The following is a 15,057-nucleotide window of genomic DNA, read 5'->3' on the forward strand; positions in this document are numbered from 1 at the left end:
GATCCAAATAATAATTCAGATCCCATGCAATGTTACCAAAGACAGGTAAACTCAGCTTCAGATAATGTACAAAGAATAGAGCCTGATTCATATGAAAACAATCCAATACCAGGTTGCAGTAAAGATTTTGGTGCAATCTCTAGGCTTTCTTGCAACAATGAGTTTCTCAGAAAATATAAAGAAGAATCTGTAAGCAGCGATAAAAAAATGCAGGAAGAAGCTGTACAGATTTGTAATTTGTTACCTAAATTCAAATATGACACTGTGTATGCAACTCTGCATAAGAATGCCCATGCGGAAAATCGTGTGGTGCTTAGTCTATGGGATTTACTGCCGTACGCAAGACCCGTGGTAGAAGTCTTCAAAAAGTCTTCCAACAATGAAATTGTAGGTGTTAATTCTGGTAACAGTTGCAATCAGGTACCTTCCAAATTAGCAACTGTCCATCAGAGAATTATTGATCGTCAAGATAATTCTATGGTATTGATAAATAATGTTAAGCAAAATAGGAAAGAAATTATTTGCAATAAACAGCTGAATGACGATGTTGTAATAGTCAATGATACGGATGTAAATAGTGATTTGAATAGAGAAAGTGTATCAAATATTGTTGCTCTTGAAAAAGATGCTACATCACATATAAATTTCAAAAATAAGGAAAAATTAAACTATTCAAGAAAAGGTGCCAAAGTTCGATCGAGGCAAAATGGAATACTGCATCCAGCAAAATTAGTACTGAAAAACAAGTCCTCTGTTGTCCAATCAGACATTTCATGTAAATCTCCTATTTTATCTCCATCAAAATTAACACATGTTACCAGTAACATGCACGAAAACCCAAACAGTAGAAAAATACTAACACCTGTAAGAAAATATAAAGGTAACCAATTGACAAATAAGAAATGGACACAAGGAAACGTGCTTCCATCAAATTCAATGGGTATGCCTATAAATAATCCAATCAAGGCCAACCAAAAGATGTTAAACAATTATATGCATTACTTACGTTTCATGCAAGGTGTCAAGAAACAGAAATTGTTTGGAAAATTACAAGATTTTAATGGATCTCGAAATGAGATAAGACAAATGTTTCTCCACCCAAATTTAAAAAATCCTAATATAAATATGTTACAACGTATTAATCAAAAATCTTCTGCTATGTCAACATCTTATAACACGTTAGATAACACATCAGCAATAGAATTCGAAGATCTAACTGAAAATGCATCAATTAGTAAAATGTCTGAGACTTCTATTGGTGCTTCAGATACTGAAGTAGTTGATATAATAGAGGATCAAGATTTACTTGAAAGTGCACCAACTAGCTTAGAATCTGCTAATCTAGTAAATGCCACAGTAACAACTTCTGCTACACCGTGTGTCACATCGGTAATAGCATCTGCTAATGACGAAGTATCTAACGAACCATCAACTTCTGCTCAATCTCATAAAGATTTAAAATTTATATTTCCTGACATTGATAAGAACTTTATCAAAGAATTATGTTCAGGCTATTCTACCTCGAATGATTCATCCGAAATATTACAAGATTTAAGTGATTATATACTTGAAAATATGAAGGAATGCCCAGTTAAAAAAAATAATAAACATATTCATAAAAAAGAAACTGATAATATGGAGAAACAGGTTACATATTTGTCGGGTATCTTTCCCAAAGCAGATGTAACATATTTATCTAAATTTGTACAACGCGCGAAGGGCAATGAAAATGCCATAATTAATTTTATACAATCCCAATGTAAGAGTCCAACTTATCCCACTAAAGAGGAGAAATTAAGAAGGATAAGAATTACTGAACAGCAAAAGCAATATACGAGTAATTTCGACACGAGAAAATTTCTGAAAATATTGCCAGATCCGTTCAAGCATTTCGAAAACGTAAACAGACAGTGTAAATTCAATTCGGATGCGTATGAATTCTTGAAATCTCATTTCCAGAAGATACCGGTATGCTGTAACATAAAGTCTTGCTCCATAACATACAAACTTAAAATTTAATATGAATTTTTCAATTTGTAGGAGGAAACTTTGACGATTTCTTATAAGAATAACAAGTACAATTTATCTTTAACTGCACACTATTTGGAACAGTTAAATAATGGTCCACCATGCCAGACTGGATTCTCATGGGAAAGAAATCCTTCGGAAGATATTCCTTTATTGCAAGAATGTGCATTTATCACACACAAAGTACAAATCAGGGATTGCAAGAAAAAACTACAGGAAGAGGAATCTAGAGAATTAGACATATTAAAGGTAACATTGACACACATATGTATGTAGAAATATGTACGGGAAGTATTTTTGAAATGTTAGTTGAAATGAAAACTACTTTCTATAGTCCACTTAATACAAGTAAAATCTTGTTAACAACTTCTCTTCTCACATGCTTTATAGTAAATTAAAGTAATTTGTATATATATAACTTTATATATAAATTGGAATAACCTTAATTTGTATATGTGTTTATTAGAGAAACAACGAACTTTTCGAATGCCAGTGTTGTTATGACACCGAATGTGTGCCAACTAAATGCTCGACTTGCGATGATGGACACATATTTTGTAATCCATGTGTTATCAAGGGCACTGAAATGAAATTGTCGCAAGGAGAGACGCGTATTTCGTGTTTCATAAATTGTGGCGCAGAATTCAGCCTTTCTACCCTTCAAAGGATATTACCACCGACACAATTTAGTATTCTAATTGGTAAGATACAAGAAGCAGAGGTAATGGCAGCTGGATTAGAGGGTTTGGTTTCTTGCCCATTTTGTCCTTTCGCGTCCATACCGCCTGTGGAAGACAAAGTCTTTAAATGCCTTAATCCTGAATGTATGAAAGAGTCATGTCGGTAAGTTTAATCATTGGTGCTCGTAGAATGTTGCGTATATACTATTAAGTCTACAAATACGTTTTATCTTGTTATGGAGACTTTGGAATGATTATCTATAGATTTCTTCCTTAAATTCAGGTTGTGTAAAGAATTAAATCACGTACCGTTAAAGTGTTACGCAGAAAGAACTGACAAAGCACGCTTATTTTTGGAAGAAAAAATGACAGAAGCACTTGTGCGTAAATGCAAGAGATGTTCTCGACCATACTTCAAGGAAGATGGCTGTAATAAAATCACCTGTTCATGTAGAGCCCAAATGTGTTATATTTGTGATGAAGAAATCACAGGATATGACCACTTTGACAGGATGAATGTTCTCACTCAGAGATTGTAAGCACTGACACAAAGGAATTTGATTTGTGTGTCTTTAAAGTACAACACATTACAATTCATCAATAAACGAATCAACGCAAATATGTCCGATAAATATTATCGTATACAAAATTGAAATTATTGTTTATAGATGCCCACTGCACAGTAACAGTGTTACATTGAATGACCAAACAGTTGAAGCAGTTGCTAACGAAACTTTAAAGTACATAGCAGAAAAAGACCCTAATGTAAAGGTAGACATGTCCTCTCTCGTGAAAACTGGTAAATCTACAATTTATACTGCTGATGTTTTGGTAAGATTACAATTATTTATACAACCAATTTAGGTGTTACATTCTTGATTTTTTAAAAATGTTCTTTTGTTTATAGGAACGAGTACAGAAAATTGCGAACTTTAACAAATAGTATTCTTTTATTATCAAGCGAGAATGAGGTGTAATTAGATTTTATAATAAGTAATCTGAACGTTGATTAGTTGGTATCGAAGCGTTGACGAAACGTTTCAATCCGTTGTATTTATGCCTGCGTTATGTTGTTATTGAAATGTTTTTTCTTTTAGTTTCAGTCTATTTAAAATAATATGTGTAGTGATTTTATTTCAGTCAATAAGTAGACATTAATCCTTCTGATAGGTACTGAAAACTACATAATCTAATCAGACTTGGTAAGTGATACGTTTAGTAACGATGAGATGGTTACAAAATTCCAGGAAAGATATTATATAATGTGCAGAGATAGATATATTCTTCCATTTAATTCTATTGGTGTGCATTTTCTTGTTTCGAACAACAAAAACTAAAGTACAAACAGATAATAATAATAACATTAAAAACGAAAGACTATGTATTTTCTTCATGAATCCTTTCTGTACATTTTCTAGTTTCCGAACATATTACTTAACTCGTACCTAACCTAATGTCAATAAGACCTTCCCCTCCATGTTCCAAGGGAGGTTCAGTTACATGATACTGAGGAGTTGGTTTCACGTTATTATTATTCCCATTGCTAGCCTTCGCATTATTGGAATTTCCATTGTTTGAATTACCCTGATTATTATTTCCATTAGCGTTAGGAACTACGCTGGGGTTTGGCCGTTCTCCAGTTTGAGATTGTTCTCCATCGACAGCGGTGATAATCATCTGCGAACGATTTTTCAAGAATAACAAAACTATTATATAAAAAAAAAAACTTACCACACTAAAAAGCATGTTTATATTATTATCAGTAACTGTACTCCAAGTTCATCATTGGTAGACTGCGGATTTTAATGCAAAATAACATTTTGTAAAACGTTTTATAAAGACAAGAGCAAACATACGAAAATTGTATTTCACGAAGCTCTATAGTCTATAAATGCATAAAATCCGCAGTCCAGTGATCAGTAATCGAAATGGAAGCAATTTTATTCAGTAAGGGGTTTATGAAATTAAAAATAATACAAAGACCTTCATTGGTTCTCGCTAATGTTATCATTTTATGTTTTGTTAATGTTTTCCTATCAATGCACACGTATCCACAATTTGATCGCCAGATGTCTGTTTAACTCTTGTGTGGGCAACCAAAATATTCATGGTTATTGAGCAATTGAAATACTCTTATTCTGACATATTAGATAAACACAAATAATGTCCCAGATAGCACATGGCGCCTTGAAGACGACTTAAAGGCGCCTTAGACCTAAAATAGCCGTAAAATAGGCGTTTTCAAGGCGTTAGGTGCTATCTGGAGTTGCTTTCATGCTTTTCCAAAACTTTTAGTTTTCCCTTCCTATAATGTACGAAGTGTTGTTTTCGACAAGAACATAAAAAATTGTGAAAGACAATTTAGAAATGTGTACCCGGTTTCCTACACAAGGGTTAACGAGAAAATACTGTACATTTCTTGCCGTAAAAATTCGAATACCATTTTAACGTTTCAATAGTTGCAACGAGTTAATATGACGTACCATATCTCCAGTCTTTGGATTCTGGCAGACCCATTCGGCGCTGTTTACGTAAAGCATGTTGCTTTGTGAAGGCTGTTGTTGTTGTTGAGGCCAATTTTGAGGGCCTTGTTTACCTAGTTCGAGTCCAGGCATGGGGTACGATGGGCCAGACGGTTGATACGACGGTCCCAATGATGGACAGCCGTGCGCAGGTGAGTGGAACGAGCGTCCTGGTGGTGGACACGCATGACCTGGCGGTTGAAACGTGTGACCTGGTGGTTGAAACGATTGACCAGGCGGTTGAAACGATTGACCCGGTGGTTCGAACGTTCCTCTCCGTTGTCCATTCAAAATATTTCTCCAAAACAACGTGCCCTCTGCTACCGACAGCACCAGAAGCACACCGACGATTGCCTTCATATTCTGGCGAATGGACGTTTTATCAACTCCAAATTAGCTCCAACACAGTACGGGTTCAGTGGTCTTGTTGGTGTATCTTATTGATCCTTGAAATAGTACGAATGGAAAATTTTCATCGTTCCCCAATCTAAATATGTGTATCAATAAGACAGAAACTGGCGTTCGTACTAAACTATCTTCGCGGAACAATGAACCGCGTGTCTACACAAGTACGTAATCTATCCAATCAGCGTGTAATAACGGACATTGTTACAGTGGCCGTCGAGGGTTTTTCCCCTACTGCAGTTACCCAAACGGAAAAAACCAGGTGTCTTATATTGTAGTTGTACACTCATTATGAAGCTCTGACTCATTACCGTTTAGACGACTGTCGTTGAATAAAAGTTTTCGAGTTTCTTGAAGTCGGTTTGTTTGTTCTTCGTGGATTTCTCTGGGATTTATTTGCGGCATATCTGCCCCAAATCGAAGCTTGAACATCTGCCCAGATAGCACATGACGCCTTGGAAACGCTCATTTTACGGCTATTTTAGGTCTAAGGCGTCTTTAAGCCGTTTTCAAAGCGTCATGCGCTATCTGGATGAATAGTCTCATCTCAGGTAGCACATGTGTAGTGTATTCTAATCCCGACCAACAGGGATAAAGGCGTCTTAGACCTAAAACAGCCGTAAAATAGGCGTCTTTAAGGCATCATGTGCTATCTGGAATGTCTTAAACACTTCCAAGCTATAGAATCGGTATACGATTAATCGAGGACGAGTGTATTCGAAAAACGAGGAATGTTCACAGAAACGTATACATACGTGTAGATTTACACCCTGAAGTGTTGACATGTATTTACGAATTACCCTGTATATGGCCCTGTTCGGTTCTTGTCACGTATTCACCGTTCATTTTGTGTTTTATTTAACTATTACGCCATTTTCGTATGTTCGATGATTTTTAAAATCGGTGTCAGCCCATCATCGGTTTCACGAGAGTCGATCGGTTTCAAGGAGCAACGTGAAACACAAATACGTACGTCTCGACGCGGTACCTTGGACGATCAAGGCCAGTGACGTAATTGCACTTACCGTTGAAGAAGCGCAAAGGGCAAGTCCCGGTCGTCAAACGGTATCGATCAAGGATCGAACATGAAACCACTGTTCTCTGACGAAACGTCGATGCCTTTTATGGCCGATGGGTACTCAATGTACACGCACACACACACACACAGTCGCGTCCTGAAACCATACCTGATTAGCAAATATGTAACTACCAAATTTCTTTAACGTTTGTAATTTCATATTCTTTTTTTTTTGTTACCAAAAATAAAGTAGTTTTCACGGTACACCGTACTTCACCGTGGACAAGACTCGCAATCGATGGAACGCGTTTCTGTTCCTCGAGTCTGAGCGGAGGAAAACTTGGAAAATGAATCGGTTTGCCTAGGAACAGAGGGAATAAGTTGAGCTTCAGACGCGCAAATTGAGGATGATTTATTGTAATTTATACCGGATACCGTTGTCCATCGAGCCGTTTGTCGTGCGAAAGGTCTCGGGAGTCGACGAATTTATGTATTGTCGATTAAAAATGGACATGTATTACCTGGTGACGAGGTGTTTGGGACATTGGAAATAACCAGAGAGTATCATTAGTACGTACGTAATTCGTGTTATTTCTTCGTGTTTTGCATAGACGTCTGTATTTCAACAACACACCAGGGCCTGACCAAGGGGGGTCCAGGGGGCGCTGTAGCCCCGGGCCCCGTTCAGAACCTTCCATTTCGTTACGATTAAATGGTATTTAATTATATCTAAAAGAAATTTTAATTTTTAGAGATTTATGTATATTGTTGTGTTGTATTACAAAAAATCTCTACCCCCCTCCAGTGTCGAGGAGCCTTAGAGCACTCATCGAGGATTTACTGTATAGTAAGTTTGATTATTTCACCACTCTCCTGGTTCCATAATAATAAACTTAGTGAATGTTAAACTCAGTTTAGAAACTAGTAGGGATAGAACAATTAAGAACTAGACCGTCAAAACTGAACAGACCAGAGATCGTGCTCGTTTTGGGATTATCAGAAATTTATTAATTCACTTTGGCGGTTCTTTTAAGCCACTTATTGTGAATATTTGTCTAAGGTATTTGCCGTTACGTCGATTATCTCCTACTCGAGTTGTATAGTGTCACTGTGTTTTCAACGTTTGCGTAATCACTCGCCGTGTCGTACTCCAACAGAAGTGGCAGCAACAGGTCCACCGCGAGATCGAACAACGGCGACTGCGTCAGACTGCTGAGGCCGTAGATCGGTGTCTCTTTTAAGAGAAGCATCATTTTGGTCGCTAACGTCTTGAGGTACTCGAATATCGCGGCCTTCGACGCTTCGAACAAAGCTAAAATTACGTCAGCGACGATTCGCAGGATTGGATGATCGGTGTCCATGCCTTTCAGAGCTCCGTGTCTCGCTGTGGTTATGGCAGGCTTTGCGTCGACCACGGTTTTTCTTTCAAATATGGCGGTATCCGTTGCATCGTCGACCACCGTGTTATGCACGTTGTTCCGCGAATTTTCGGCGATGCTCAGCTCGTCCATTCGTCTCGCTCTGTAGCCCTGGGACGGCGTCATCGTCAGGCAGACCTAATTGGAAATTTTTCCTCTTATAAGTGTTCATCGTTCTCCACTTCGTTACCTGTTTCGTGAAACGAAACTCCGATTTTTTAATGGAAATTTAATATGATTATGAAAATAACGTGATGATGGAATGAATTAAATTTTGGTACGACCTTGACATGACCTTGCGCCCGATTGATAACAAATGAGAGTTGATCAGAGTCGATAGTACGTTTACACGGTAAATTTGTACAAATATGAAACTTACGAGGATGAGTACTGTTCGCAGCGATCGCATAATTGGTGAAAATTCTGCTTCGAACTAACGTGACCGAATAACACCAGAAGCTCCCCTATTTCCTTATATATTCGAAGGGCTGGGCCGATAATGACTGTCCCAAATTTTCCATCCTTCGGATACTTTTGAAACGCCTCCTCGTCTAAATGTCTTCCAAACTTTCACCCTCCCCCATTTCTCCCTTTCCACCGTTGCATTCCATTCGGAATCACTTACTAGTATCGCATAATTTCTGCTTAAGCATGTACAAAACAACACTTAACCCGATCTTTCAGAAATTCTTCGCAATTAATGCCATTTAAACATGTCCCCTTTTGTGAAACCTGGCACAACAATTAGCTACAGAAAATCGCAATCATTTACCAAAAAGTGAATGAAAAATGTAACATTCAAGACAACAAAATGGCAGCCATTAGTCGACAATTTTTCGGATAAAAATTATAAACGAATAAAGTATACGGAACCGTTCCAGGTGGACAGTTCGATAATTAAGAATAACCTGAAAATTGAAAGTGTCCCCTTTGATACGCATACGTAAAATCCACGGACGAACATATTCCATCTTTCCAATTCACGTATTCAAAATTCTATTTACAAAAAAAATACATAACAAGACAGAAAAAGGGAGAAAACACGTTCACGATAACAATGCGTTAGTTTTTTTCGAATTTAGTCCTTTTCAGTCCTTTCGTGAAGTGTTCAACGACGCCGGGACCGCTTGTGTTCTTAACGTTTCCGTTTCCCGCCAGATGTCGCGGTTCCTCCGCGTCGCCGTCTCCAAAACGGACGTTGTCCAGGACGAACGTGGTGGTCATCAGCACGGACACTCCAGCGAATATCACCCACATAAGCAATTCCAATGTGACCTGTTTCCATAAATAATACAATTGAATCACAATCGTTACACACCGTTTGGTGAACTTTCGACACGCGACGCTCACTTCCACGACCGCGGTTAGGATAACCTTCACGCGATCGTTGGCGTACATCCATCGCAGCAACATGTACGGTAGAATAGTGATCAGAAGCAGAACATCCAGAACGTTCAGCACGACCATCGACAGCGAATTCAACAGGGACAATTTTTTACTCGATCTACGAGCAAAAGGATACGCTTCATTTTCAATTATATACGCAGATAGCACATGACGCCTTAGACCTAAAATAGCCGTAAAATAGGCGTCATGTGCTATTTGGGAACTGGCAGAAGCGATCTCTAAACGATTGAGCTCGGAATTGCTAAAAATAATTCTTTTCCGTTATACTTATAATTCCGTGTAATTCTGATTACCTGTTCATTTTTTCGTATATTTCGTCGATATCGACCGTCTTACTGATACTATTGTTGTCTGTTCGGTTGTCGACGATTGGGGTCGATGTCTTTTTCCTCGTGTCACGCATAACGGAGAGGAACGAAAAACAGGAAATTTTGAGGTTGGCTCACGACGGAACACTATCGACACTGGATAATCAAGGATTGTCGGGGTCGTGTATTACAACGTCAACATAATGTCTCGGTGGAAATTTATCGACCACTATACGATCAGATGACGCATCGTGGACTGAAGGGATTAACAGAGACCTCGTTCTTTCACCTGTTTTTTGGTTTCGTTATTGTATCCACAGTGTGTATCGAAAATGACCAATTGATATCTCCAAAAAAACGTCGTAAGAAAAGGATATTCTATAATTTCTTTCGATTTATTCATTTCGCGCTTTACACATCTATCCACGTTAAGTACTGATTATCTAGGCTACCATAGATTCGAGACACGATCGTCTCGCAAGTAATCCTTAAAATACTTTTTGGCATCGATCGATTCACGATCGCAACCTCGAATCCTCTCGATCTCGCGGATTATCGTTCTCTATCGATGCATTCTTGTCGCTGACGAAATTCACGCGTCGCCATAGTGGTTTCTTTTACAGTGATTGTTTACTAATGAAACACACCGGATAACCTAACAACGGTAATTACATTTAGTTACTGCTTTAAACAAACGACCAAACTATTCTATAGCGACCAATAATAATAGTAATTATACAATAATCAACAGGTAGTACTTTTTGGTCAGCTTCGCTATAGCTAAAAGGTTAAAACGGACCACCTCTAACAACATTCCCTTTTATGGCACAAAAGTAACGCTGACTGAATACATAGCTTGATACGCAAAACATTCTATACGGATTTCCACGCAATTTACGTCACACGCGGGTATCATACGTATAAATACACAGTGGAACAAGAAGCTAACCAAAGACCAGCGGAATCACCCTGTTTATAAGCTCCTTTGATTAAAACGATATGTAAAGTTTTCTGTTTTTCTACGCCGAATTCGATTCTCGCGAAGCAGTCCGTTAAAGATTTGCATAAACGGTCACGGGCCTAATTGTCACGATAATCGACTCGAGGATCGGGTCGTTTATGACTCGAACAAAATCTCCCGGTTGTCATTAAAGCCCAGACGCCTATTTGTACGTCGCCGTCTAATGGGCCCTCGACGACAGGTTATTACACAGGCGGACGGGGAGGTTAAAAGCGGTACACCACCACGTCATCGAGTGAAAGGATTCTCAGTAGAATGGCCGTCGGTAGAAGTACGTTTGGTAGCCGTTAACGTGATGCCGGCCGCGGTGTTGCTTCCTCGCTAATTGCTGCCTGTAGACGAACAACGGTCTAAAGACCTTCGCGTCCTGAGCCTCGAGATCCTCTGTGCTCTTACGCGATTCCGTCGATTTCGGCTCCGTGTCGATCGACCTGGCCACCCTCGATACCACCGCGCCCCTTCTCGTCTGATGTCTCATCGCGGTCGGTGACTGTACCCTTTCGATCTCTCCGTTGGTCTCCAGTTGCTCCTTGGACTTACCGTACGCCTCGATCTGTAATTATCATTGTTAGAAATTTTTAGATCGGGTCACCGGCCATCCGCCCGCACACACATTCACCAAATTGTTTACAGGACGATCAAAGGAATAGATATTATCTCACGGGTCACGATTGACCGGGCCGCTGGCTTCGAGGGTCTACACTCCGATGGTAAATCAACTCTAAGGTTCTGTATCGTTTTCAATATTACAAAATTAACCAAATTAACAAAAATGAATAAAAATCAATAAAATTCAACAAACAAATTTGTTCGATTCCATAGGGTAATTCTGAATTTGTTTACCATAGGTGGATACGTCATAATTGTCTTCAGCCTGTAATTCACAGAACACACGCTTGTTCAGTTCCATTGACTTACTGCTCGAGCTGGTCTTGATCCAGATTCAACTTCCTCCTCGATCTTCCTCTGAAGCTTCGTTTCGATGTGGCCGTTGTTCTCCAGACTCTTTCGGGGCATTCCGTACGCGCGAATCCCGGGCAGATCCTCGTCGGAGTTTATGTGGATCTTTTCCACTTTACCGTCGAACCCAGTCTGATTCTCGATGTGCAGTCGCCTGGTGCGGCTGTCACCGCCGAATTTCCGCGGAAGTCGAATCGGCGCGTGTTCCACGCTGCTGGACTCGGAGGAATCCGAATGTTCGAGGGAAACAACAGCCTGTCCTCTTAACGGTCTTCTCGCCGTACCGACATCGAACGACGAGACCAGGCAAAGCAGCTGAAAGTAAATTTTAAAATGGAGAAAACCCTAGAAACAATTTGCGCGCAGATTGGCAGCAGATAATTGACAAAATCTGTCTATAAATCTGTAACCATCTGTTTCCGCATTTGGCTTTGGTTGTTGCAGGCAGAACATCTGTTGACAGAATGGTAAAGCAGATTGTCGACAGATCCATAGACTTATAAAGATAATTATAATACAAGATTATAAGATTTTTGCGTCTCTATGAACAGATCCTTTTAATAGATCCTGTATCCAGATCCTGTATTAAATCTGTAGACATTATGGTTACAAAAGCTTGTAAATGGCATGGGAGGAAATCTGGCTATGCAGGTTTCGCCTACTGGAAGTTTCAACGCTTGATCTTGCGTCGTGATTAATTAAGAAACAGGAAGGGCTGCGTGGTATTGACATCGTTAGTTACTTGTTATCGACGGAAGATTAATGGTCTTCCGGTTGCAGTCTGCTGGACGAGCGATAATGTCTTCGAAGGATTTAATTTTTCGGAGAATTATTATGCATTGTGGTGTGCCAATAAGTGATCCACTGTTTCCTTTTAATAAACTGGTAATAAAGTTTAAATTTAAAATATCTTCCTAACCTGTTTTTCTTTCAAAATGGCGGCGGCCACATTAAATAACGAGGACAAATATCACTGAAACAGCATAGGCTTTCTGACTTCCTCAGAAATAAGCACAATTGAATTTGACAAAATATACTGAATCATTTATTGGTACACATGGTCGTAGCCAGGCTGGGGGGGGGGGGACAAAATTTATCCTAAGGTAAATGTCATAGTATTCATAACATCCCTACCACTTGTACCAAAACAAATGACGTCCGAATAACGGGAAATAATAAATACAAGTATGCAAACACGTATGGATTTCTAATTTCCTTGGGACCAACGTCCTTACTGTATCCCATTGACGTCAACTGTGTATCTTCACCGGGCAAAACAAGTTAACTGGTCACTGACGTTAAAAAAACTTATGCGAAAGAATGTGTAGGTATATATCTATAATTCTCGTTTCTCGGGTTTATTGTTCGATAATGATATTTTCCGCGTGCACAGTTTATTTATCAGAAAATTCCTGTATCGTTAGGTATGTAAAAAAAAAACTTACGAAACTACAATGTCTTTCAATTATTTCAAGAGGGTTTGTCGATGAAAGATAAGAAATATTAGTTTTGATTATGTCTAACAACATTATAATGGAAATTATAACATATAATGTTATTACTATATTTATAATACAATTAATTGTGACAACAATAAGAAACTGACATTAGACTATTTCAAAATGTTATAATGTTCTTATGAATTCTTAATATGTCACGTAGTATACACAAAAATACAAGATATTTTTTTGGTAATTTTTAGAGTTCAACGACCAAGTGTTTGTCTAGGTTTCCTTACCAAAAGAATGGTCCACATGACGACGACAGGGTTTCCCGACAGGTGACGAGCAGTCCTCGATGGTGGTTTCCGTTCGGCGCGAGACTTAGATCGCGATTGAGGGAACGGATCGACCGGGCATCGGTTATATACGTGGCGCGTTTACGATCCCGAGGAACGCAATTAAAAACCGCGGCCCGGTATGTAGATTCTACCGTGAAGAGAGAGAGAGAGAGGGAGGGGGAAGGGAACAGGAATAGCGAGTATCCCCGCGCGTAAGTAAATGAGTCACCTTCCGCGAATACACAACCACCTCGAGGAAAGGTTTTCTTCCATCGAAACTTGCCCCAGCGAAAGCTTATCGCCTCCCCTTCCCCTTCACCCCCCACCTGTTTGGGCGTAACCGTCTTCGTCCTGCCCGCTGATGATTCGACGTAATAATCCGATAGCGGTATCGTTTGTAGCCTCCTGCGATTTGACTCTACGATGCATGAGTCTGGGCGTCCATCGGATTTACATGCAGGGTGAGTCAGTAAGAACTATTGTCTAAAATAACGTGTTTCCTACAGACTCCTCTCGATTATTGTCCCGATCTCGGGTCCGGGACAGTAATGTTGTAACGAGAAATGCTTCGGACAAGTTTGGAAGGAAACTTGGTAGAAGCATCGGGCGATTTTATGATTTTGCTGATACAATTCGGTTCTTCCAAGTGGGACCATCCCTTAATGGTGATGGGGTGTTTTCTTATTTTTCTGTGTATCTTGTAAACTATAGTAAATATCGAGAAACTGTTAGAATGAAAATTTAATGGTATCATGTACTCTATAAAAGTGTACAATGAAATTGTTAAAAATTTGTTTGTTTATTAATTTATTTATTTAAAAAGAACAAATTTTTAATAATTTCGTCGTACAGTTTTATAGACTATAAGGAGCTATTACATTTTCGTTGTAGCAGTTTTTTTCGGTATCTACAATAGTTTCCGAGATATACAGAAAAATAGGTAAAGAGACAATGACCCTTTAAGGGGGTGGTTCCCACCCCAAAGAACCGAGTACGCAACAAACTCGACAAATTGCCCGATGTTTCTATTGAGGTCCTCCACAAACTTGCGGAATTCAGAAAAAAAGAGTTTTCGGGTACGAAAGTTTCCTCGTGAGTCAATTGATAAGCAACAAAAGAAAAACCTGTACACCGAATGCTTTTTTGCAAAATCGAATAATTTTCTAGTACATGAAAAAAGGAGGCCCTGATTAGGAAGGGAAGCTCCGTTCTGTCTATTGTTCAATAAATCTTTAAGATTCAAGACCCTGCAAGGTCAAGTAATGACAATAAGTGATTCACCCCCGTTACGTCGGCCTGTTGGATTTTCGATGCGCAGTAACGTGTATACCTATGCACGTGGTTCGCAGAATCTTCCGTCTATATTCCTGGAACCGGTCGTCGGTGACTGGGCGAGGTGTTAAACGTCCATTCAGTCGTAAAATGTTTCAAATATCGTTCGAACGGGTACACGTTAGACGTTCGAACGAATAATGAATGGATGGATGGACGAGTGAATGACTAACCGATC

At 39.2% G+C, this 15,057-nt stretch overlaps 3 protein-coding genes across 3 annotated transcripts; 1 reads left to right on the forward strand and 2 right to left on the reverse strand.

The window, feature by feature from the left end:
- Positions 1–2: 2 nt before the first annotated feature.
- LOC107186444 lies at positions 3–3,651 on the forward strand. Its single transcript, XM_015574306.1, has 6 exons — positions 3–1,968; positions 2,041–2,277; positions 2,495–2,871; positions 2,992–3,243; positions 3,377–3,539; positions 3,616–3,651. The coding sequence occupies exons 1-6, from the start codon at positions 25–27 to the stop codon at positions 3,649–3,651; spliced, it is 3,009 nt and encodes a 1,002-aa protein (XP_015429792.1). The 5' UTR covers positions 3–24.
- A 406-nt stretch (positions 3,652–4,057) lies between these two features.
- On the reverse strand, positions 4,058–5,591 carry LOC107186534 (diacylglycerol kinase A-like). The gene is made up of 2 exons (XM_015574426.1): positions 5,192–5,591; positions 4,058–4,385 (listed from the first exon to the last, which is right to left on the reverse strand). Exons 1-2 carry the CDS (start codon positions 5,588–5,590, stop codon positions 4,143–4,145), a joined length of 642 nt encoding a protein of 213 aa, XP_015429912.1. The 5' UTR covers position 5,591; the 3' UTR covers positions 4,058–4,142.
- Positions 5,592–10,172: 4,581 nt separating this feature from the next.
- On the reverse strand, positions 10,173–13,820 carry LOC107186552. Its single transcript, XM_015574447.1, has 3 exons — positions 13,506–13,820; positions 11,726–12,082; positions 10,173–11,360 (listed from the first exon to the last, which is right to left on the reverse strand). The coding sequence occupies exons 1-3, from the start codon at positions 13,521–13,523 to the stop codon at positions 11,055–11,057; spliced, it is 681 nt and encodes a 226-aa protein (XP_015429933.1). The 5' UTR covers positions 13,524–13,820; the 3' UTR covers positions 10,173–11,054.
- Between the last annotated feature and the right edge of the window lie 1,237 nt (positions 13,821–15,057).

The sequence above is a fragment of the Dufourea novaeangliae genome, unplaced genomic scaffold, assembly GCF_001272555.1.
Source record: "Dufourea novaeangliae isolate 0120121106 unplaced genomic scaffold, ASM127255v1 scaffold65, whole genome shotgun sequence".
NCBI classification, from domain to species: Eukaryota; Metazoa; Arthropoda; class Insecta; order Hymenoptera; family Halictidae; genus Dufourea; species Dufourea novaeangliae.

Bases quoted from the DNA above. Each gene is read 5' to 3' on its own strand.
- LOC107186534 (XM_015574426.1), bottom strand. From the start codon at position 5,590: ATGAAGGCAATCGTCGGTGTGCTTCTGGTGCTGTCGGTAGCAGAGGGC. The intron at 4,386-5,191 runs GTACGTCATATT...AATCGTTCGCAG, and splicing joins ATCCAAAGACTGGAGATATG to ATGATTATCACCGCTGTCGA.
- LOC107186552 (XM_015574447.1), bottom strand. The intron at 11,361-11,725 runs GTAAGTCAATGG...TGATAATTACAG, and splicing joins GATCAAGACCAGCTCGAGCA to ATCGAGGCGTACGGTAAGTC.
- LOC107186444 (XM_015574306.1), top strand. From the start codon at position 25: ATGCAATGTTACCAAAGACAGGTAAACTCAGCTTCAGATAATGTACAA. The intron at 2,278-2,494 runs GTAACATTGACA...TGTGTTTATTAG, and splicing joins GAGAATTAGACATATTAAAG to AGAAACAACGAACTTTTCGA. The intron at 2,872-2,991 runs GTAAGTTTAATC...CCTTAAATTCAG, and splicing joins TGTATGAAAGAGTCATGTCG to GTTGTGTAAAGAATTAAATC.